Source organism: Centruroides vittatus, unplaced genomic scaffold (genome assembly GCF_030686945.1).
Source record: "Centruroides vittatus isolate TY-2023 unplaced genomic scaffold, ASM3068694v2 contig_1057, whole genome shotgun sequence".
In the NCBI taxonomy this organism is placed as follows: Eukaryota; Metazoa; Arthropoda; class Arachnida; order Scorpiones; family Buthidae; genus Centruroides; species Centruroides vittatus.
Window position 1 is genome coordinate 2,186,024 of NW_027120684.1, and position 26,634 is coordinate 2,212,657.

Here is a 26,634-nt window from a genome sequence, read left to right on the forward strand (position 1 = left end):
AGAATATATCTTTCAAAATATTCTTACTATTTGATTTTTGTAATATTTGATAATTTTATTTTGTTTGACATCTAAATGAAAAAGAAAATTCTCTGTCTCACAGAAAAAATGTAATCAATAATATAAAATCTAGAGCTTCTTTATTTATGTAACTAATAAAAGTATTAATTCTGAGAAAACTGTAAATGTAATACAGTATATTTAATATTCAAAAGTAAAATATGATGTATAACTATAATTAATAGTGAAAACTTTATCTGCAATTTTATGAAAGATTTTTTTTTCTAATTCTTTACAAAAAAATCAAAAATGAATAAAATTATTCAGTTTAATTTTTTATCATCTGGATTTAGATATACATAACAAACAAGTACTTGATAGTTATATTCATTTTGACAAATGATCTGCCAGATTATCCATTGGGCTATATTAAAGCTAATAATTAAAGCTGGGAAATTGAGATACCCCTGCTTTTTGTTATTTGTACAGGAGACTGTTTCAAAGTATCATAGGATGGTTCTTTATTAAATTTACAATTATTTGAAGGAAGTATTAGTTTCTCTTTACTCCTTTTATACCGCTGAGTACTTTTTGGTATCTATACCCCTTTTGCACTTAAATTGGGGATTTTGTGTATTTTTCTATTTATAAATCTGAAATTAAATTTTTAAATAATTTTTTGATATTTTGGTATTTAAATACATTTCTGTAAAATAATAAGGATGTTTTGTTTATGAATGTGTGCAAGGGATGCGGTGGTGACATGACAGCTTTGATTTGATGGTTTGAAAAATATCAAAGCTACCAAAGTCAAAACTGAAGGAGTTAGTGAATAATTTTAAAGATGAAGGAATTATGACTGATGATAGTATTTTGATATGTGAACTGTATGATGTTTCCATAAATTTGGATAAAAAATATTGATTGATTTAATAAGTGAAATGAGATCAAAATAAGTCACATTAAATATCATTAAAAAGATAAATTTAACAATTTAATAGTTATTAAGATTTTTACAAAAGGAGAAATTTTGCTAAACATTGTTGTTTCAAAAGTTTAGGTAAATTTCAAAAATTACATTGAAAAAATTTTTAATGGCTAATTGAGCTTCCATTATTTTTAATAACATTAAACACACGATTTGGCATTGAATTCACAAGAGTTTGTAACAATTCTGGTTTCAAGTTATACCATGAAACCTCAATTGCACATTTAAGTGCTGTAATTTGAAAACTGACAATCACCTGCATAGATCTGTCTTGCCATGATCCCCTATAAGTTTTCTATTGGGTTTAGGTCAGAGCTTTTTGCAGGCCATTTCATAACATTCACATTTTGACTAACATTTGCAGCATTTGATTCTGAAGCCATTTTTTGGTTGAATTTGAACAATGAATGGGAGCATTGTCCTGTTAAAATTTGTACCACCTATCATTTCTGCTGTAGGAAGGAGACGTTCTATGGTATCTTGAGATAATGTTCTGAAGTCTGACATCCAGAAATAAATTGCTAGACTGGAAATTTCATTGAATCCAAATGCTCCCCACACCATTAGAGAGCCACCTTCTTGCCTGCTCTAAAACAGTCAGTCTTGTTTTTTCAGATCATGCCAGTAGTAATTCCAATCATCAGGACAATCTAGGTTTCACTTGTTTTCATCACTGAAGAGTGTACTTAATCATTCATCTTTCCACTGCATGTAGCTTTTGGCCCATTCCAATCTTGCTTTAAGATATTCAGATTTGAGAGGTGGGATTTTGCACAACCTTGTTAGTATACAGTGAATCGGTATAAGGATTTTAATTTATTATTCTGTGCACGGTATTTTTAGAAATATTTAAGTTAGACTCTCTTAAACCTTGTCAAACTGATAAATTTTGTCTAGATTCCAGTCTAATAATACATCTTTCATCTGTGGATGATGATGCTTTAAGTCAACCTGAATGTGTTGCTGGTTTAAAATTTTTTTTTTCGTGCCAAAACTTTATATATTCTTGAAGTTGAATGACTTATTTTGCTTGAAATTTCAATAACTGAATGTCCACTTGTTTTCAATCTTCAAATTTCAGTCACTTTTTCTGAAGAAAATAGATTTTCTTTAGGCATCTTGATTTTTCCATTATTTCTTTGTTAATTTCAAAAATAACCATTATAAAAACAAGATTTTATTGTTAGTCATAACTGATGCTATTCATTATGAATTTTTGTAGTAATTTGGTCAGAAACAAATAAAATATTATTATTACCTAAACTTTTGGGACAGCAAAATCTAACAAAATTTCTATTATTCTAAGTAATTTAATAACTATTACATTTTTTAATTTATCATTTTAATGACATTTAGTATGATGCATTGTAATCTCATTTGTCTTATTAAATAAATTGAAATTTCAGTGTTTTAAAAATTTTTCATGAAAAATCATTTTCCCTAAACTTTTGGGACAGACCCTATCTAGCATAAATAACAATGAGTTCTTGGAATTCCAGTAGCATTGCTTTTACCAATTGGCGTAAGACAAGTACTGTACATATATGATTCCAGACATGGGGCTACTCAAGGGAATCAACTCTCTTGAACATGTCTTGTTAAAGAGGAACAAGGAATAGCAAACCAGATAGGCAAGATCAAAAATGTGACAGTGATATTTATAGATACCTTTAATGTTGGTGAACAGGAAATCTGAGCCAACAGAGATAGTTTGTTAGACAGGTGTAGGGCCTGAAAATGTATTACAGTCATGTGTTCTTTTTTGACCAAAGAGATGTTATTAAGACATTCCAAAAGATGTAAGGAGTTGTTGACAGTGAAATGGTATCTTGTCAAATTATTGTTATGGAAGTTGACCAGCTTTTATCCATAAAAATGTTTGAAGAGGGATTTTTTTTGGTTACCAGACATAACTGTGTTCCAGGTTTGGATCTTTGCAAAAGTTAAAATGCAGAGTGTTCTAGGTACATGGATATGGAATTTGGCATTTGTAGTATCCCTGCAAGCTGGGTGGAGATGAATCTTCTTATCCTGTGTTGTAGGGAATCCAAGAAGTTTGGAGTGTAATTTGACAATCTATATTTGTGATGTATTCTTGCAGCCTCTCATTGTAAGTGGACTTTTGATCAAGACAATGTTCTTGGACTTGTCCACTCTCATGATGACATCATCATTCTCTCTTAATTAACATTTGCAGTTTGTAAACAAGATGCAATGTTTTGTGATACAAAGAATTGAGCAAAAATATTTTTGTTTTAATAATTATGCATGCAGTTAATAATAAATATATATTATTCATTCTTTAATTGAAATATAAAAAATATTTTCATAGACTAGAATATAAAATTTATAATAAATGCATTAACTTATGATTTTCCAGACTGCTTGTGTTCCTTGTTTTCCTCCTGAATATGACATTGTCATTGAATTTGTTAAGATGTATCATGATTGTTTATCTAAACATGTGAGTAATATTTTTTATTTATTGATAATTTTAAATCCATCAATAAATTAATTTATTTAAAAAAATTTTGATTTAAAATATATATCAATTCAGTTTGAATTATTATAAGATTATTTTAATGTAACAGTATAAATTACGGTTTCTTATTGATTTATTATTGAAGACTTTTTTATTCTGTTAGTATATTTGTTTTAATTTCTAATTGAGATGAAAAAAATCAAAATTAATGATATTTAGAAGTTAAAAATAAATATGAAATAAATAATATATTTTTAATGGTTTTCTTTTCCTATAAAATAAACATATTTTTTGTGAACTTAATAAATGAATTAATTTATTTAAATTAAGGTTTGGGGTGTGTTTTGGGAGTTTAATACTATGTAAGTATATTGTATATAACTTACATTTATTTAGTGCCTGTTCAGTTTCTCCTTAATCTTCTGTATTGTGTTACTCTATATACACACAGTACAGTGGGTGATTGGTTAACGAACAAATCGGATAACGAGCACTTTCACAAAAGATTTTTATTTTCGGACAACAAACACCTCCAAAACAAACACAAGAAGAAGCGAGGTAAAATAATGAATACCGATTGGTCTTCAGGCAACAATTCGAAACTGCAGGAGATGTCGATATTGATGCTCAACCCGGTATATACTAATTGGATAGTATTCCTCCAAACTTTGAAACTCTTGTAATTCCCTTTTATTTTTCTGACAGAAACAATTCTTTTATAGTATTCGGATGGGAACTCGTTAAGTTTTGCATCAGTTTTTATTTTTGAAAGGTGAGAGTATAATAGCAACGGTAGAGAGTGGGCAGATGTCTGATGTTGCTGGGCAGTATGGCTTGAACAGGTGTACAGTAGGCTGCATTTCAATCTTATCTAAGAAAGATATAGTATAATCAAGAAGACTCAAGCAACTTAAGCAGTAACAAAAATTATATCTGAAAAATAAAGAACATCAAAGTGAATGAAGACCATCAAGAAACTCGGTGAGATATGTTTTCTTCTGAAAAAGAGGATTAATGTCGATATCTGCTTTTGAAGAAGTGGAGGATGTCAGAACAACAGTCTTAGAATGGCATCCAAACCAGGATGAGGTTAATAGGCTTAGGGATCTCTACAATTACAATGCTATTAATTACTTCTGAAAAATCCTGAAGAAAAGAGAAAAGCAATCGACATTAGACAGAGTCTTTAACTTCCACAAATGGAAAAACATGACTAATAAAAATGCAAGACTGTGTATAGGTTTTTATTATTACATATAAATAGTAAGAAAGTATATATTTTTTTATTTTTTGGGGTCTTCAGAACGAATTAATCAAATTTCCATAAAAACCTATGGTAAATCGATAATCGGTTAACGAACAATTCGGATAGCAAACAAAGTCTTGGAACGGATTATGTTCATTAACTGATCACCCACTGTACTGTATTTTGTGGCATGCTGGTCTATCCGGGGAGACCATGAAATCAGATATTTCTGTACGGTAAGATGCTGGCATGCTGGTTTAAGTGAGGTTATACATCTCTCTCTAGAGGGTGCATTAAAAAAAAACAAATGAGTTTTTATTCTAAAACTGTGAACTGTCAGCATTGCATCAAAAACTATGATTATATGTTTAATTTCTTCATTTTGTCTTCTTCTAACAACATAAAGTACTTGTGGAATGTCAAAAGTGCTTTTTTTTGTATGTACAGTAGAGCGTCAAAAGTGGAACCAATTGGGGACTGGGGTCCTTCCAGTTAATGATTTGTTCCAGTTTCCGACTTTGTACGAAAAAATACATTAACCTGTCTGATGTTCAAATTTTTCTCCGTTGCGTATCGCTTCCTGTTGAATTTTTCTCCGTTGTATGTCGCTTCGTGTTGAATTTTCGTCGATTTTAAGCCTAACGAAAATTTTTATAATAATCATCGAGGCTATTGTATCGTTAAAAATTATTAAATTTCTGCATTTTGTACAAACAAAATAAATATATTAAAGAATATAAAAAACATGAAAATTATACTTTAGAAGTAAATTTAGTATCAAAAACATTCGATTCAGCACGACACAGTCCGACTGAAAATCGTTCCACTTTCCGGCCATTCCACTTACCGACATTCCACTTATCGACACTCTACTGTATTTTATTATTTGATTAAAAATGCAAAAAATAAACACATTGAATTTAAGAAACTCTCTAAATTATCTCAGCTTACATTCATTAACATTGGCTTTGTATAAAATTTGAGAGGAAGTTGTTATTTTTAAGGTCTGGTAGATGGTCAGTGTAGCCTACACTGACTTGCTGCTGCTGCTGCTGTCAATAAGTCATTGTGTTATTGTCTTGTAAACAAAAACTCTCTTCCTGATTTTAAGTCATTCAAATTACTATGTTATTATTTATTGTACTCAGAAGAATGTTTTTTTTTTTTTTAATGTTTAATTAACAACTAGTTTTGTTAGATTTGATTAATTTTATATTTTAGTCACAGTTTAACTGGCATGCCGGAAACCTTGGGGTTACTGGAATGCTGGTTTTTCCTGTTTTTATGCAGCATGCCAGTCATTCCATGAAAATATGATATAAAAAATTAAAAAACTATAACTAAAATTTTTTTTAAACCCCATCTTTTTAAAAAACCTGTGCCTGGGTCTGATTCTAATCATTTCTGAACTGTCAACATTCATAAAATTCCTTAATAAAAATGATTTTTAAGAACAAAGAATTAAATATCGGTAACTTTTTAAAACTTTTAATTATTTCACATATGTTCAGAAATAAACTTTACTGAATATAAATTTTAAAAATTAATATAACATTGTTAGAATAAAAATAAGTTTTTGTCACATATGTACTTATAAAACCTCATAAAAGAATCCTAAGAAATCCAGAGCTTTTGTAGAAGCACAGTTTGAATAATATTAATCTACTCTGTTTAACTTCATTTTGGATGAGAAAATTTTCATTTTATAGCAACTTTGTGCATTTCTTGTTTTACATGTTGCCACAGAAAATTTAATTTTATGTTAATCATTTTTGTTTAATTTAATTTAATTTTATTATTTCAAAAATACATTAAATAAAAAATATTACAATGTACAGTACATTTGCATCAAATGCACCCTGCAAATAATATTTTAATATAAGAATAATGATCTTTCTAATTACATAAGCATAGGAAGAAGAAAAACTCTACAGGATTATTGCTTAAATACTGTCATTATGAAATTAAGATGATATAATGGTTTCTTGAAAATATTATTGAATTTTAAATAACATGAATGTTTGTAATCTATTTCTTAAAAATTTGTCATTATTTCATTAGCCTGTCATTTTAGTAAATATTAGAGCCTAATTGATAAAGAAATTTTAAAAATTTTGAGAAAATATTGTCTAAGAAAGATAAAAACATTTTAAAATTTTTAATTTTTGAATACTATTAAAATATTTTAAATTTTACAGTATATTAAATTTAACATAATGGAAAAAACTTTTAACAGCCAGTAAAATTAATCTATAATAAATTTTTATTCATTTATAATAAACATAAGATTATATATTTATGGATAATATAAAAGCAAATGTGTCTAACTTGATATCAAATCTAAAGAATTTGTAACTTTTTCAAGATTCCCATTTTTATTTTGCTTTTAAACTAAATGTGGCATGTTTCAGCATAATTGAATGTAGCCCCCTCAGACTACATTCAAAAGAATTAACAATATATTGCAATAATTTTCAATAAAATAGCAAAATAATACATTTGTAATATTTATCATGTATTCATTATCTATATTTTTAAGTGAATACAAATACAAAGCAAGAAAAGTTTTAAATGAAGTACAAACATTTGTAAAAAACTAAGGCCATAGAACATATTACTTTTCTTTTATATAAATCAAACTACAGTGGAACCTCTATATTCATCATTAATCTATTCCTAAAGACCTAACAAATATGGAATATGACATTACGAGAAAAATTGTTTCTATATTAAAGTAACTGATATTCAATTAATCCATTTCCATCCTAAAAAAGTACAAGAATAAAAATTATGTTGTTTGTAAAACTTTATTATACTATATAAGTATAGTGGTAGAAGTGGAAGAAGAGTAAGGTTATTATTGTTTAGAAGACATGCCATCAATTAAAACATTAGGTAATTTCAATTATGATCATGGGTTCTGTTTTGCTGATGATTCAGTAGCACTCGATTTAATAAAGAACTTGTCCAGTGTTGTCTGTTTTTGTCTGTTTTTTAAAACTTTTCTGATGTAGGAAATTACATTATCATTGGATGCATTTGTATTTTGGTTGACTATAGCAACATTTGGATGCCACTTTTCAACCATATTCTGCACTCTGGCCCAATTAGTCAGCATTTCATTAATATCAGTGTTAGGTATGGATTCTTTACTTGACTCTTCCTCTCCGGACTAAATCACCTCCATCATTTCAGTTTCTTGGTTGTTATGAAGCTCCAACAGTTCTTTTGTGATGAGTTCCCTCGCATGCTCCATAACCAATTTCTCTACATTTTCACAATCAACATCCAAACCCATCGACCTTCCCAGACACAATTTCTTCAACAACAGAATGTGATTCAAAACCCAAAATATCTGTTTCTAGCATACATTCTGGCTATAGTTTCTTCCAGGTCAAGATCATTACCTTAGATGACACTTCTTTCCATGCCTTATCAATAATTTTCACACAGTGGAGAATATTGAAATGACCTTTCCAAAATTCCCTTAACATAAGTTTGCTTTCCGACGTCACTTCAAAACATCTTTGAAATAGAGCTTTAGTGTACAGTTTTTTAAATCAGACAATGCAATGACCTGCTGATCCATCGGCTGGATTAAAGGGGTTGTGTTAGGAGGTAGATATTTAACGTGAATAAAGCTAAGATCCTCCTCCTTCAAAACGTCTTGCAAATTTGGAGGATGAGAAGGAGCATTGTCCAAAACCAAGAAGACCTTCACAAATAAATTAAGGCTTTCTAAATAAGCTTTCACGCTTGGGGCAAAGACTGCATGGATCCACTCCAAGAAAAACTGTCTTGTAACTCGAGCCTTACTGTTGGGCCTCCACATCACATTTAAGTTATTTTTTTTTGACATTATTCTTCTTAAAAACTCTTGGGTTTTCTGAATGGTACACCAGTAGTGGTTTGATTTTACAGTCACCACTAAGGTTAACACTTATGCTATATGGTAATGCGTCTTTTATTGGCTTGTGTTCAGGCAGTGCATTTTCCTCTTTTGTGATATAGGTTCTTTTGGGCATTTTTCAAAATAGGCCTGTCTCATCACAATTAAAAACTTGTTGAAGACTAAATCCCTCGGTGTGTACATACTTTCTGAAATCAACAAACTGTGTAATACCTTCTGCATTCAAGCTCAAAGCCTCCCTATGCCTAATTACAGAGTGAATGCCTGTTTCTTTTAAATTTTTTGAACCAGCCCTTACTTGCCATGAACTGACCACTGGTTCCTGGACTCTTTTGCTGTAGGTTGTCATATAACTTCTTAGATTTTTCAAAGATGATTGCTTCTGAAATGCTATCACTAGCTGTTTGCTTCTCAGTAATCCACAACATCTTTTCCATGTCTTCAATCGTTTATGATTTCCTAGCAGCAAGGATTTTGACACCTTTTGCAACATCAGCTGTTTTAATCACCTCTTATTTTTTATTATGCTGCATATGGTAATTTTTGGCATATTAAATTCCTTGGCTAAGTTGGAAACACTTTCTTTATTTTTAAACTTAAAGGTAAAAAAAAAAATTATTGCTATTGTTGTTCTAACAGCTTTCCTTTTTTGCTGTTTTTCTTCAGTGTGCTTTGTTGGAGCCATTGAAACTTGAGTTTTTGAAAATAATCAACACAAGAAACCAAGAACATACATGATGACAACACAAAGCAGACTAACTAACTACAGCTAGCTAACATAGTGTTGACAACTCAAAATTCAAATTTATAGCTAGACATTTTAATAAAAATATTCAAATTATATTGTTTTCATTAAAATTGTTTGATTTTTTTTATAGCTAGATAGCATTATAAAAATAACTAGGCCATTATAATTTAGGTAATTTGCATAGCTAGATTGTTCTTAAATCCACTAAATCTAGCAAAAAATTAGCTAAATTGGCAACACTAAGCTAACACAACACAGCTAGCTGATCAGTGTGGGTGTGCAATTGTAGCACCACTGCCGGTGTTGGGAATGACGATGAATACAGAAAATACTGATGAATATGGAAAACAATGTCATCAAAATGTGACGAATTTCGAATATGATGAATATAGAGGTTCCATTGTATTTATTCTAATTATCACTTCACAGAAAATATTTTCACTAATAATATTGCTTTATGTACACTTTTTTTTTTTTTTTAAAAAAAACTATTGAAGAAACATAGGGCTCCATATACAAAAGTATATTTTCAGTAATATTAATATTACTACTAGATTATAATTTTATTATATAATATAAACTAATGAAACTAAGCAAGTTATAAATTACCTGTTTCTAAAAAATATTTAGTGGTGGTATAATCATATTTTACCATATTTTTATTAGTAAAAATAATGGAAAGAACTGAAATTTATTTTAAATAAAATTAGATATTTTTAAATATTACAAATATTTTTAAAGGATTTTACAATAAAGTATTAATGTAATGATTTTATTTAGCTATTTAGTTAATTTGATCTTCGTAAAAAACTAAATAAGAAATAATAGTCATCATCATTTTTCTTCTCACATGGTAAAATGCATATATATTAGGGTGGGAAAGAAAAAGTCACATAGCACCCTGCTACAGAATATAGAATGTACCCAAAGTTAATTTGCTCGTGTCAGGAACACATTACACCGAGGTAGAAACAGATGATGTTTGTTACATGCACGGCTGCCATCAAGATGGTAGCCATGCATGTTAAAAACATTCTTGTAGAGTTCTGACCCTAAATGATGTGTCACATGACCCCCTTTCCATTTACAGTTTCAGAATTGCATTCAATATGGCCGCCATCAAGATGACAGCCGTGCGTGTAACAAACATCACTCTGTTTCCATCTTGGTGTAATGTGTTCCTAACATGAGCAAATTAACTTTGGGTACATTCTATATTCTGTAGCATGGTGTTAAGTGACTTTCTATCCCACCCTGTATGTGTGTGTGTAAATATAAAAAATGTTAAAATATTTTTATAAGAGTGTTTTCTAAATTACAGTTTTCTTTTAAAGCTTCAAGACATAATTGCAAATGAGTTGGAAGGAAATGAACATATAACTATTTTGAATTGGTTAAATACTTATGAGTAAGCATCAAGAATTTTGTGTTTTCTTTTTTAATAGAAAATTATTATATTTATGTACAGTTGAAACTTTTTTTAAAGATTTTGTCATAAAATTCTTCATTAATGTTCTATATAAACTGATTATCAAAACAATCACAATAAGAATTTTATTTCTTGTTTTGAGTATAATTATTTACTTTTAGAACTTGTATTTAATATTTTTTTTATTTTTATTAACGTTTCGAATATCCATTTAATCATAATTTTATAAACTTTAGTTATCATGCTCAAATTTTTTTAAGGTCTATTTTATAAAAGTTTTGTTTTTATATTTATTTAAACTTAATATTAGAACTTCATAACTTTTAGCTTCATAAATAAATAAAAATGCAATGATTTATTATTTATTTCTTTACTAAAAACAGACAGATTTGGTTTCACTGATCCATTATAAAGTATATTAGAATAAAATAAAATTTATAACTTTTAAAAGTACTTAAACTTTAGATAAATTAAGATTATAATTTAATACTAATCAGTAAAGATCACATAATATAATACTATAGATAATAAAATACTAAGATATATAAATTTTGTAGAATTTTTATATTTATTCCCATTTATCCTCAAATAAGCTAATGAAGCAATTTGACAAACTATTTGAGTTATCTTTTAAGAAAAATCATTCAATAACTTTTGAAAATATTCAAATTTTAAAAAGTACTTTAAAAGAATTAACTTGAAATTGTTTAAAGCAGAAGTTCCCAAAGTGTGCGCCGTAGCGCACCGTGGTTTCCTCACGGGCGCCATGAAATGTTATAAAATTTTTATAATGTTAGAATTTAATGTACTTATTGGATTTTGTATAATGTACTGTACTTGTTAGAATTTGACATGGGGCACCTTGGGAAAATCTGCATTTAGCAAGGGCGCCTAGAATCAAAAAAGTTTGGGAACCACTGGTTTAAAGAATAATGACAAATGCAGCAATATTTAGAAAAAAAAAAATTCTAAAAGCTTTTTATATATAAATAAGGGGGCGCTTAGTTCGCCAGGTGAATGGGTGCTAGTAATTGTGCTCCGTACTTTGATCGCCAAATCTCAGGATATTTTGCGTCGACAGATAAAAGGAATATACCGTTGGATAGCGCAAGTAATAAGGATTCCGTAAGGGTAAACATTTTGGTTTTCCGACCGGTAGTTCGAAAGTTACGAGCGTCCGTAATTTTCGATTTTGCTCGGGCTCCTTAGGGCCCCATTTTTGCCATCGATTAAGATTAACGACGGTATTAGTCAGATAATACTCCCATCTAAGACGTGTATAAATTTCATTCGGCTCGCTCTTACGGTTATTGAGTTATTAACGATCTAATTTTACCGTTAACAAAGAGCCAATCCGCCACGTGGTTGCTAGCCGATCGGCGTGGTTTTAACCGTTCGGCGTCGTTCTCGTGTGATAGCGGGTATCTGCCTCCCGGTTCCGCTTTTTGGTGGAAACTTTATCTTTACTTTTTTACCCACCGGGTTAGTGCGAGCTGATTCGGTTCGGCGGGTTAACGGCTAGGCGCTTAGCCGATCGGAGTACTGTTGTTTTTCGGAACAAATTGTCTCCGCGTTTACTTAACTGTTTCACGTGTATTGCTGTATTTGCTAAGGGCCCAGTTCTCCGAGGCCTAAATCCTTGTTGTGTTAAAGTTACTTTCATTAAGCCGATCGGCGTGTACGAGCCGAACGGCTATTGCGGTATATTTATTGGTAAGGAACGTTTTGACTTCGCTTCTCGATCACGATGGAATCTCCAAAACCGCCTGAGGATGTGGAACAACTAACAGTACCATCTACGCCATCAGTACCAGCCACACAAGGTCCTCCGGCCAGTATACAAAACCTCGAAGACAAGATCTTGGGGGAAGCCAGCCTGCATTTTAAGAAGGTTATGGATCTTCTCCCCGCCAAGCATAAACCTACACTGAACACAGAAGAACGTAAGGAGTTAAAGAACCGTGCGTTACAACTGCACAGTTGCGTGAATCAGATGTTCGGGATTCTGCGCGAAATGAGGACCAAACTAGAGGCCACTCCAGCACAGATCCCAGTCCAGGAATCACCCTCAACGAGGAAATCTTATGCACAGGTGGCCAGCGCTATCGCAGACATAGGACCTGGCATCAGACCTAGCCGCACAACGAGAACCATTTCGGACTCGATTCGCACGAAGGTGCAGTCTGAGGGCACTGGAGGAACCCACGCCGTCCTCCTGTACCCACAAGCCGTAGAGGAAGGTGAGAAAATCGATATGAACGAGGTTACATCAAAAATATTCAAAGAAATCAAACCTCACAAGCTAAAGATAACGGTTAAGGCCGTTCGCAGGGTCAAGGCAGATGGAGTGTGTGTTAGGGTCGGAAGTGAGGAAGACAGTAAAGTATTAAAAGACGCCATCGACGCTATACCGAACATACAATCGAAAATCAACTGCAAGATATCTGAGGGCAGAAAGCCCAGGGTTATACTACTAAACGTCCCCAACGCCATAACAGAAGAAGACATCATCGGAGTTATGGCAGAGCAGAATTATATTTGGGGAAACAAGCCAACGGACAAAGTAAGAACAGAGTGTAAAATCAGCACAATTCTGAAAAACGGCAGAGTCAAAGAGAACTGCCGAAACGTTGTTCTGTCAGTCACGCCAGCCATCCGCAACATTCTCATCCACCACAGACATATATCCATGTCGTGGTTTACGATCTACGTCGATGACTTCATACCGATTGTCCGGTGCTACCAGTGCTGTGGTTTTGACCATTATGCACGGGACTGCACAAGTGATAAAAAATGTAGCCACTGCACGAAGGATCATGGCTACAAAGATTGTAACAGACGGCAGAAAAATCCAGTATGTGTTAACTGCAAAAAAGCAAACGAAAGTCTCCCAGAAAACAAACAAAGGCCGATCAATCATAATGCATTCAGCAACAACTGCCCTATCCTCCAAAGACTGAAGCAACAACGCATAAATAGAACAGATTATGGCCTATAGTCACAATAGCAATCCAACTCAGATTCACACCACTGACAACCAGTTGACGGAGGAAACAACAACAAATAGCCAACACCGGACTACCAACACGATCAGAATCCTTCAAATAAACGCCCAAAAGTGCAAGGCAGCCAGCTCGTTACTTATTAAGACAGCAAACGACACAAACAGCGATATCATAATGATCCAGGAGCCCTACACTATTGACAATACTATCGTCAGATTTGGGAACTGGAGAATTCTTGCAGGCCACGTAAATACACGGCCGAAGAGCGGGATTCTCGTTTGCAACGACAACTTAAACATCGCCCTCATCCCGTGGCTTTGCTCGCCCAACATATGCACTGCGGTGTTACACCAGGAGAATCCAATATACCTAATCAGTGTGTATTTTTCACCTGACGAAAATGATGAGAGCTGCATCAACGAGCTGGCAAGTGTTACAAACAAAATTGACATAAAAAATGTCATCATTGCTGGGGACCTGAACGCAAAATCAGCGATCTGGTTCCACACTAAGGAAGATAAAAGGGGAAGATTGGTGGCAGATTTTATGGACGAAAATGACCTCATATCGGTCAACATGACAACCCACCCAACTTTCCACACTCCTCATGCGGAGGGCTGGACGGATGCCTGTCTGGTTTCTGCGGACCTAAGTCATCGGATCGCTGACTGCGAGACGTTGCTTATTCCGTCCGCCAGCGATCACAGATACCTCCTGACCCAAGTCTCTGACATCATAATCGAAGAACGACAAACTAATCATCATAGAATGCAAACAAACTGGGAGGCATTTCGGGAATGTTTTAGCAGGCAATGGAGGACCTACCATTTCCCTGATATAAAGACCCAGGAAGACATGGATGGATACGCAAAATTCATCACTGAAACCATTTTACTGGCCAAGAAGCAAGCCACCAAAGTAAAAATTACAAAACACAGAAAGACTTACTGGTGGACGGATGAATTATCCATACAAAGGGATAGGGTCTCCAAGACCCGCAGAAAGGCCTCCAGAACGAGAGACGAGGAGGAGAAAGCAAGGCTAAAAGAGATATATAAGACAAAACTAAAAGAATACAAGAAACTGATAAATAAAACGAGAACGAAGGCGTGGAGGGAATTTTGTAGTGCGTCCAATAAAAACGGTCCCTGGGACATTCCATACCACGTTATCTACAAAAAGAGACAAAAGCTAAACATCCCCGACATCATCGAAACTAGCCACCAGGAAAACAACAACATTCCCAATATCCAACAAAATATCACAGAAATCATGGATTATCACTTCCCGATGGATATCGCAGAGGAGGACTCATCAATACACAATACCATCCGCACTGGCGCCGATAACTACACAACAACGAGTAACGACCAGCTATTCTCATTCCGGGAGGTGGAGCGGGCAATCACGTCGCTCGCCAATAAAAAAGCGCCCGGTTTGGACAATATTACACCCGAAATGGTGAAAGAAGTCTTTAAGGCCATACCAATCTCGTTGGTCCACTTATTCAACAAATGCTTACAGACAGGCTTCATCCCGAGCGAATGGAAGGTGGGGAATATCAAACTAATCCCCAAGGTAAAAAAACCAACCGAGCCCAGTCACTACAGACCATTAAGCCTTCTCCCGGTGCTCGGGAAGGCCCTGGACGGACTAATCATCGAAAGAATTAATTGGATATTACACCAAGGAAACCATCAAAGCCCCAAACAATACGGCTTCCGTCCTGGAAAATCAACAACAGACGCCGCCCTTCAGGTTAAAACTTACATTAAAAACACTTGGAAGAAAAACAACCATGCAATCTTAATCAGTATAGACTTCAAGAAGGCGTTTGACCATCTTTGGTGGCCGAGCGTCCTACACCGGCTAAAGACAATAAAATCTCCAATGAATATCTACAGAATCACCAAAAATTACCTCACAAACAGGAAAGTGGTATTCAGGAAGGGAACTATAAACATCGAAAAGAACATCAACAGGGGCTGTCCACAGGGCTCAAGATGCGGACCAGGTCTATGGAACCTAGTGTTCGACAGCCTATTAAACTCGTTCCCAAACTCCGAAGAAGCGTCCATCCAGGCGTTTGCCGACGACCTACTGTTAATGGTTGCCCACAGAAATAGCATTAAACTAGCAGAAATCTCCAACAAACATCTGGAACACATCTACGATTGGAGCACAAACAACAAGCTGCCAATAAATTTCGAGAAATGCCAAGCTCTGGTCTGCACCCGTCAAAATAAAGGCGGAAGGCTACAAAGGGCACCCTGCATCTACATCGGAGGGAAAAAAATAAAGGTCGGCCAGGAGCTAAAGTACCTCGGCATATACTTCGACGAGAAGTTAAACTGGCAGCATCACATCAAGCAGCTATACCAGACTTCAATCCAACGGGCAAACGTGTTAAAATGGATCACGGGAAAAGATTGGGGATTAAATTTCAAAAACAAGAGAGCTATTTATAAGGCAGCCCTTGAGCCCGCTCTGTTGTATGCCATTCCAATCTGGTACGAGGCATTGAACAACATACATGCAAAGAGGCAGCTGCTATCGATCCAGAGGCGCTACACCATACAAGTCTGTAGGACTTACCGTACAGCGCCCACCAACGCCCTGCTAGTTATGGCCGGTATAACACCGATCCACATAAAGGCCATAAGTGTAGCCTACAAGTGGCTCATTAGTAAAAACATAAACATTCAACATACGACAACAAGACCGAGCAACGGGAACGAGAATCAATATACAAGAGGAATCTCGGACATAATAGAGACAGTTAACAAAAACGGAATGGAAAGCATACAGACAACCGGCATGGAAAGACGTCACCCACACGAGGATAACACCTATGTAGTAAACCTTAACCCGGAAAACGACGGAAACACTCAAATTACATGGGACGTCTACACAGACGGGTCAAAGAGCGACGAAGGAACGGGTGCCAGTTTTGTTATAATGAACAATCAAGGGAAGGCTAAATACCAAGCCTACCTCAAGATGGCCTCCCACTGTACAAACATACAAGCGGAACAGTGGGCCTTATACAGAGCAATCAAGTATGTCACGGAGAACAACCAAAGGTATAAAGGCCATATAAAGTTTCATACAGATAGCCAAACGGCACTTAAGATCCTCATGAACAAAAGAAGGTATACCGGCCTCTCGCAAGAACTAATATCAACGGCCAATAATCTGGGGAAAACCAAGAAAGTCATCTTCAACTGGGTACCGGGACACCAGGGAATCCCCGGTAATGAACTCGCAGACAAACTGGCAAAAAGGGCTAGCATATTAGACGGTGAACCTACTTATAAAAGACTTCCTAACACTTGGCTTAAAAATCAACTGCACACGCTTGAAATCAGCCAGTGGCAACGTGATTGGGACTCTGCCGATACCGGCAGGACTACTCACAACTACATCCCATCTATCCATCTCCGCTTAAAGACCAAACATTACACTCCTGACGCTGAAACCTCGCAGATCCTTACTGGCCACGGCAACTTCGCCTCTTACCTTTGCCGATTCGGCAAACGAGAGGCTAACACATGTAATTGCGACGACTTAAGCGAAGGTGATGGCAACCATCTTCTCTATGACTGTCCAATCTACGAGCAAGAAAGGCTCCCGTTTATGGGGACCTGCCTTAAAAACGGTCTCAACTGGCCCCCAAGACCGAATGACATTTTTAAGAACAAAGATGTCTGGAACAGCCTCAAGAAATACATCAAAAACACAAAGGCGCTGTGCAACAACTATCGTACTGTGACCGCGACATAGGACTCGTCATCTACCAACCACACCAATGCCAGGCGGTGTAGAGCCGCATTGTTAAAGGTCATTCGAACGGCTGTTGGACGGTACTTTCGGTGGATTGGTAACTCTGTATTAGCTTCTGGTATCCACAGGGGCTGTGTAGGCAGCCGTATCATCTTGTATAGTCATGTATCTTACGTATTGAATTATTTAACTCGCGTATGTGTAAGGTAATGCTCCTTGTAAATGTCAAATTGCGTTTTCGTTATCCCATGTGTTGTAAACGCGGCATAATGGCCGTGATGCTGTTTTCTGTTCCTCTAACCTATTATTGTAGAAATTTTACTTCATATATGCTAGTATTAAGTCTCCTGTTGTAACACGCGCGGCGAGCGCAGCGCCGCCACGTTTTTGTGGAGCTAGCCAATTGTACCTGTTTTCCTACTTTAATCTTGTTACCCTGTAATTATATTTATGTTGACCATCCATGCTCTGTGTACACATCATCGATGTAAAGTCTATATTGTAGTCACGTTATAACCAACTGTAATTATTTGTAATTGTCTGTAATCAGTTTATTAATAAATGCGATGCGGGCGCCCATGGCGTCTCCCAGGCCTTACTTCACACTTTCCTATCTTACTTTCTGTTCACACTTCGACCACATGCTCTTCCTTCTTTCCTCTTCCAACAGGGCCAAGTCCGTAAGCAAGTAACGGATAGCTCTCTCTGCCTTTGATCTAATATCTAATATATATAAATAAAATTAAAATATTTAAATAGAGAAAATTTTTCTGTTGTTACTAAATTCGATTTATAGAATTTTTAAGTCATTAATGTTAATTAATGTTTAAATAATGCCGTTAAAAGCTATTAAAAATAAATTTTACTTACAATATCTTATAATTAAAGTGTTTTATTTTATGAAAGAAGGTTTATTTTCTTACAGAAAATTAGCATTTAAATAATGTAGACATTGAATAATTTGTTAGACTTAATAATAGAAACATTAATGTTCTTTTTATTATTTTAAAATGTACTTTTTTTAAAATAATTATCCTACAACAAAAACACTGAAAAAATATATTTCTATAGAAAGCAAATTGGCTGATCGCTAAACTAATTTTCAAAGCGGGAATTAGCAGGATAGAAGCGTGCGTCACACGCACACAGTCTTGCAAATAATAATAACCTTATGCATGTTGTAGGCACAATAGCATGACGTCAGAATATGTGGCTGGCGAGTTTTGATCATACATAGGAGGGCGAAAACCACAGATGGCAAAATCAAGGGGATGAAAAGCAACCAACTATACATTCAGGACTACTGACTTCATTATCCGGGTGCCATTCAGTTGTTGGCGATAAGTCATATGAGGGGGTAGTCCCAGTATTAATTTTCGGTATTTGTGCCTTTGTGTGCACATCTCTTAACACTAGGCAGATTAGCCTAGTCAGCTTTTTTTCGCATGACTTAAGTTAGTATATGTATAAAAGAAAGAAGGGGGAGAATACGGTCAAAGTCGAATTAGGATCGCAAAACTCGGACCGTGTTAAAGTTCATAGGAGTGGCGCACTTTGATGCCAATTTGTAAAACGGAAAATTAAACTTTCATTTTCTCCAACGTGCTTCCATCTAACATCAATTTCGTGCTTAATTTCCAACTGAACATTTTTCGTTAGTAGCGAGTGAAATAAGCTGGGAGGTAAAATGAAACAATGCCTTCTAAAGGGTTGAAAGTTACTTGTTGGTTAAAGGGAATATATAGTTTTAATTCCATTTTACGTGCTGGGTATGTGCACTTGTGTCTTGGAAAGCAGAATTCTGATGCATTCTTAATTAACATTCACTCGAATTACAATCAAGATAGCTGCTCCTAGAAAGACAGATGAACGAAAGAGAATAGAAAAGTCTGTTTACACAGTTAACTCTGGAGTATTTCTTTAAAAAGCGAATTTACAACAAAATACCTTTCAGCGTACATTGGGCGCAAATGTAAGTTTAATATGAATATATAAAATGAGGTTTTTTTATTTTTTAAGATTTGTTTTACACAACAAATTAAAATATAAAAGTAAATTAAGTGAGATATTAGATTCTAATTCAGATATTGTTAATTTTTTTTCTATTGTGCAAATTATGATGTCAGCAATTATTGAAAACTGATTTTAAAATTTTAAACATTGAAGATCTTAAAATATATTTGATTTTTAAAAAACTGAAGCTAGTTTTTCCATTCTTATTTACTTTAACAGTGAGAACCATTTTTGAAAAATAATTTTGAAATTATAAAATCAAAGTTTTGTTAAAGTATTGTTAAACCAAAATAACATTACATATTAAATTAAGGCTTAAGATTTTATTAAAAAAGCTTCATCCTCAAACAAAAAAAAAAGGTGATTTTAGTTTTTCTAAAAGTGTTTTTATTTATTCAAGAATCTATTATTCATTAAACTAAATTTATTGATAACAAAAGCATTATGTAATTATTTAGAGATATATAAATATCCATTAAGTACTATAATTATTGCATGGATTTCAATATACAATCTAAAAATTTTGTAACTTAGTAAGTACTGTATAAGATTAGATGAAATCTTATAAACATCTAAAAGTCTGGTGATTGTTGGAAGCAAAGGATTGGAAAAAGTCTGGGTGGTGTAATTGGCAACACATCTGCATGGTAGCAGCAGTTGCTGGTTCAAGTCCCACTCCAGGCCAATTCTGTTCTTCCAAAATTTTTTAAATTATTTAATAAACGTCATCATCATCATCATTATTACCTATTCCTGCTGATAACCAAAGAGGATACAGTGAAAAAATCAAACTTTTATACTACCATCCACTACTTTTCTCAAACTATCAACAGACAAGTTTTTAGCCTGGATTAAAGTTAAATTCTTTTTCTGTAAAGCCTGCTTAACACTATCAATCCACCTTTGTCTAAGTTGTCCCCCTTGGTTTCTTTCTGTTTGATTTTAGCTTTGAATACCTGTTTGGCCAGTCAGTCTTCTCCCATTCTTTCCAAATGGCCAAACCACCTCAGATTAGCCTTGCTTACTCTCGACTGAATATTGTTATCTTAAGGTGTTTCCTTATGTGTTCATTTTTAATATGAATTTGCCACTGTAACCATTTATTAACACCACTAATTTTTCTAAAAACTCTCATTTCTGCTGCTTGTAATTTTTAGTCAATTCCCCTTATATCTCACCACTCTCAGAACCATATGTCAATGTAGATTTAAAAACTGTTGTACACAGCTAGTTTTGTCTTATGACTTATTTTTTTCTTGTTTCCAGATATATTTGATCAATTGGCTCCCTCCCTGACCTGTCTTGTTTAATCTAATGCTAATTTCCAAATCTAACTTTCTGTCTTTGCTAAAGATTGTTCCCAAGTATGAGAACATATTAACATGTTCCAAGCATTTGTTACCAAGTTTAACTGTTAAAGTCTCTTTCTCTCTACTAATAGCCATAACCTTTGTTTTCTTGTAACTGATTGACATACTGAAATTCCTGCAACTTTCTTTTAAATTATTTAAAGATTCCTTGGGGAGGTCCTTGGGTTTACTTTTTATATTTTCCAAACTGAAGTTTGTCAATAGTTTTGATTCGTTTATTAAATTATCCACGAAAATTATGAATAATAAAGGGGACAATGTACATCCTTGCCTCACCTCTAGTTTTACTTGGAACTAGTTACCTATTTGTCCTTCTATCCTTACAGCTGATTTGCAGTTTCTATACAAGCTTTGGATTCCTCTAGGGAGAGTATCATTGACACCATATTTCTTAAGAACTTCAAAAAGTAATCCTCTATACACTCCATCAAATGTCTTCTCCAGGCCAATGAATCCTAAGTATAGCTTCTTGTTATATTCCCATGTTTTCTCTGTCAATTGCCTTAGTATAAATATTTGATCTTGGCATTCTCTATTTGGTCTAAAGCCTGTGTTTTTTGCCTAGGTCACTTTCAACCATTCTTCTGACCCATTTTTCTAAAATGCTAGCATAAATTTTAGCTGGTACACTGAGGAGTGAGACTCCTCTATAATTACTACATTCTGTTTTTCTTCCTTTTTTATGAATTGATGCAATTAAAGTTCTTCCCCAATCCTCTGAAACCTTCCCTTCGGTGGTTACATCACATTATTCAAAGATATTGGCCTACACGTTTTGAATAATGTGACGCTACTATTATTCCCCCATACTTTAGCATCTCTGGTCTGATCTGATATCATCTACACTGGCAGCCTTTCCACATTTGATGTTTTTGATGGCCTTATCCACTTCTATATCTGAGATAGGATCTGATACTTCCAAAATTTTGGTACTTTTCTCTTGTTCAGCTAAATCTGTCACCTCTTCATCAGTAGCTGTTCAAAGTATTTGCTCTGTACCTTCAGAATATCTTTTTTTTCTGTTATACTTTCACCTTTATCATTCTTTATTCCTCTAGCTACAGTTTTCCCACTGGTTCTTTACTAATTGCCAGAATATTTTGCCTTCCCTCTTTGTACTTGCTTTCTATTTCTGTTCCAAAATTTTCCTAGCATCTTTGTTTAGCCATCTTTACTCACAGTTTAGCTGTTTTACATTTAGTTTTATAATCTAATAGGTTGCTTATGGTCTTATTTGCCAGACATCTTTTATAAGCTGCCTTCTCTTGTACTGCTTGTCTAACCTCTTTGACCATGGAGTTCTAACCTTCCTGTCTTTGCAAATGACTTCTCCACATACTATTTTTGTCGAGTCTACCAATGTTTCCTTGAATTTTTGCCATTCCTCCTATAAATCCATTTTGGTAATAGAGATGGTATTAGCTGTGATATTAATCATATTTCTGTATTTAATGGCATTTGGAAGATCTGATAATTTTTCTGTTTTTATCTGTTGAAGCACCTTTTTACATCTCCTATTCCTAATATTGATAACTGTTTTTAATTTGCTCAGAACAGATGATGATCACTATCAACTTTGAAACCTCTAAAGACTCGTGTCTTCAACTAAATGGATAATGTCCTTGTCTACAATAATATAGTCAATTAGGCTTTACAGATTTCAAGTGTGTTCTCTCCATGTGAATTTGTGATTCTGTGTTGGAATAGGAATATTGTATTAGTAAGCACAAAGCTCTAGCAATCTTTAGCCATTGTTGTTAGGTTTTTCTTTCTCACCAAACTTACCTAAAATGCTGCCATAGATGTAGTTGTCGTTTCCCACTCTACTATTAAGATCTCCAGCTAGAACTAGTTTTTCATTAGTATTTGTCTCTAATGCTGATCTCAGAAGGTCATAAAATTTTTCTGTCTTCCTTCTTTGAGCCTTCAGTAGGTCCATAGGCACAGATAAATCTCATTATCCAGTTTCCTATTTTAAATTTTGCCCAGATGACTCTGCTAAAGAGTGCTTCTCATTCTATAAGATTATCTTCCAAAGCAGATGTAAATGCTATGGCTACACCCTCCTTGCATTGAGCATCATTCCCTGAATAGATTAACTTATATTTATTGTTTAGGCTTGTCTCTCCAACTTTAATTTTCTTAGTTTCAGTGATACCTGTCATTTGTACGTACATTATAATTTTCTAGCTCTTTAGCTAGCTCTACTTCCTTTCCATTTAGACTTCTAACATTGATGGTACCAATCCTGATTTGTGTTCCAGTAGCATATTTAGCACTGTGTCTTGTTTCCCTGACCAACACAGTGGGGATCTTGTTGACCTAGGTGATGTCCCATCTGGTATGACTTTCTATTGATTTGATTTACTGTGTTTAAAAGTTTTCACCAATAAGGAGATCCATTATGGTTGGTTAATCCTATAATGGCAGCCCATCCTTGTTTGCTTTGATAGCCCAGTTAAATGGCTATCTACTACCAGGTTGTCCCATGGAAGTGAGGAATGGACATTAGTCTGAGTCCTCAGTTGGTTCCTCGCATGCCTGACTGTCTAGAGAATGTGAAGGTCTTCCTCTGGTTGAAAGACACTATTCAATAAATGTTAATTATAATTAAATAAGATATGCTGTCTAATGCTTACCTATAGTGCCAAATTATTCAGGATTTAATAGTTATTAGTAGCAATAATGCAGTTTGATTTAATCTGGTAATTGTTTGGTTTTAAATGAAATCTTAAAATTTGTGCTTTGCCCTTTGATTTTTTAAATAAAATTTTAAACTTGTGTAAACAAAAAATAAAAGTATATGTGTGTTAATAAATATGAATATAAAATTATAATTCTAAACATAATGACTTCATATATTCAGCATAATAGTATGAATTCATAATTGTATGGCAACACATTACAATTATGCCAATGTATAATTTTTTTTTATAATATAAAGATATTAAATACATTTAAAAATGTGCATTGAAGGTTTCTTAAAAATTTAATTTTTGTATTTGGAGTATAAATTTTTACTTCATTTATTTTTAATTTTTTTTTTTAGAAGTGTAGAAATGTTAGGACATCCAGATTTGAATATAGATGTTAAAAAATTAGGTCCTCTACTTGAAAACAACATAGTGGAAAATCTAATAGATGAGTAAGTTATTTTGATAGAATTTAGTAGTGTATATTAAAATTTTATTATATAATATGAAAAGTGAAATCATTTTACAATTTTAAGGATATTTGAATAAAACAATATTTTTTTAGTGATATATTGATATAATTTTAATTAATTCTATAATAGGTATCTAAAAAATCTTAATACAAACTATCAAGATTGGATGAAGAATACATTAGCATCAGAAGTTAAGGTAATAAATTGAAAAAAAAACTTTTTTTTAACTGATGCTTGTTTAACCAATTATTAAAATATTATATACCTCCAATGTTTAGCTAAGTTGATTGATAGCACAGTCAGTCACATCAGTCACAAATAACTGTGATATTTTAAATTGATGGAAATAAATTAAATGCAATCAATTAAAAAAAAAACATTAATCTTAGCTATTTTAAATTATTGTAATATAGAATTAAATATTTTTCAAAGGCTTTTTTAAGACAGTACAGTGATGTGTACTTATAGAAATAAATTTCAATTAATTAGTAACTATTCCTTAATGAAGACCATCCTGCTTTTTTTTAATCATCAGTCTAATGTTGTTCTGCATTTAAAATCTATTAAGACAGATCTAAATAGAATAATAACTTTATTTGTCAGACTGTTAAAAATTTTACATTCAAATGTTTCTCAATTATTGTCATTTATATTGTTAGGAATTTAAACATGTCAGAAAATGAAGCAAATAAACAAATCTAAGAATGCACAGAAATATACAGTTATATGTAACATGAATAAAAGCTGGATGAGGGGAGACACTGTGCCACACAGAGACATAGCAAACCAAACAAGATGGTGGTGACCTATGACCAAAAAAATGTGAAGCTCACCAACATAGTGCTGTCTAATACAAAATATGTCTTAGTGACTTAGCACACAGGGATTACATTTTTACTTTCTTTCACAAAGAAGAAATTTAATTATCAGTTACACGAAGTGTAAAAAAAACAGATTATGTCTATTTTTATTAATGACTTAAAAAATTTGTTCAGAACTTTTTCTTTTGTAGATAATTTTAACCTTTGTGAAAATGCTCTTAGAAATTTGTATTTTATTTTAAATTCTAAAGTAAAATGTAGAAAAATATAATTGATTATTTTCAAACTTACTTTAAAAATTTTAAATAATATTTATTTTAATATCTAAAACTTACAATGATGCTTTTAATATTAAAATAAATATTTTGCTGTATTATTATTATTTCTTAATTTTGTTCAATTTTTAAAACATTTTTGATAGTTGGACATCTTTGATCTTATCCTAATATTATTCTTATTTGAAGAGTCTACTACATTGGAGAGTATTCAACTTACAAATGGAATTAAATAAATTTACAGTCAAACTTCTGCATAGCAAATTTCTCTGTATAATGAATTTTTGCATTTCAGACTGCTCTTTCAGACAAAAATATATGTAAAATTGCTTCTAAATAATGAAGTTAAATTTCTATATAATGAATTTTTTTTAATTTGTAAGTTACCATTGATAATTAAAAGTTGATTACTCCTTCTCGGTTGAGTTCGAATTTAGGTTCAGTTTCAGATATAAATATGTAACCTTTGTATAACCACCCTAAATAAACCATTTGTAAAACCACAGCCCAGGTGTGAGAAATACTGATCATTAGTTTTTAAAACAATCATGTAATTTGGTACCCATGTTGCTACCGGTTGTAAAGAAGGGGAAAAGAGATTAGGTTCAAATGCAGTCATTGACAGATAAACAATTTACAATTATTGAATGTCAAAAAAATTAGAAAGGTGATAATTTTGAGAACTACTGGACTAATTTTTGAGGTTAGTGAGATTTTATTTTATTTAATAAGTCATCCAGTTGGAATTTGAATAATTGTTAATATGGGCTGTCATAAATGAGATCCACACTGGAAGGGAGGGAAGGGGTTATGAGAAGTTGGACAAAGTCAAACAAGGAGAGGGGGGTAGAACTTCAATGGAGTCTATTTATTTCATTAAATTTTACATAGTTTATATACTTTACTATTCATAGAGTGATAAATATTTTGAAGTTGGACTTCCAAAGAGGGGAGGAGGTTACAGAAACTTGGACAACAGTGAAAAGGGAGTAAAAATTTCAAGAAAAATATGGACATAATTTATGGACAGCTCCTGTAGTGTTTAAGCATTACTAAAAAAATTAATGTGTTGCAGGAAGTTGATAAAGGCTCTAGAAAGAAAGACATTATAACAAAATTTGAAATTTCTGTGAATAGTTTATTAACCATAATAACAGATTATAAATCAATTTTGAATTCGCCAATAATGCAAGACCTACGGGAAAAGATGCTAGGACCATTGTTTATGTTGATGTAGATGAAACAGTTTTAATGCTCTTGATAAGTGTAAAGCACATTATGAAGAGAGGACATTTTTTAATTATTATGTGCAACAAAAAACTAGTTTTTTTCTTTATGAAAATGTAGTTAAACTAAGTTGTAAGTATTTTAACACACAAATATAAACTTATTTAAAAT

At 33.1% G+C, this 26,634-nt stretch overlaps 1 protein-coding gene across 2 annotated transcripts in view; it reads left to right on the forward strand.

Moving 5' to 3' along the window:
* Sec6 (Exocyst complex component Sec6) overlaps positions 1–26,634 on the forward strand; it is a 66,724-nt gene that overhangs the window by 21,231 nt on the left and 18,859 nt on the right. For both annotated transcript variants that reach the window (XM_067267278.1, XM_067267286.1), the window contains exons 8-11: positions 3,369–3,452; positions 10,709–10,782; positions 24,024–24,119; positions 24,270–24,336. In XM_067267278.1, the coding sequence (XP_067123379.1) occupies positions 3,369–3,452; positions 10,709–10,782; positions 24,024–24,119; positions 24,270–24,336 (321 nt within the window). The remainder of the gene's footprint in view (positions 1–3,368; positions 3,453–10,708; positions 10,783–24,023; positions 24,120–24,269; positions 24,337–26,634) is intronic.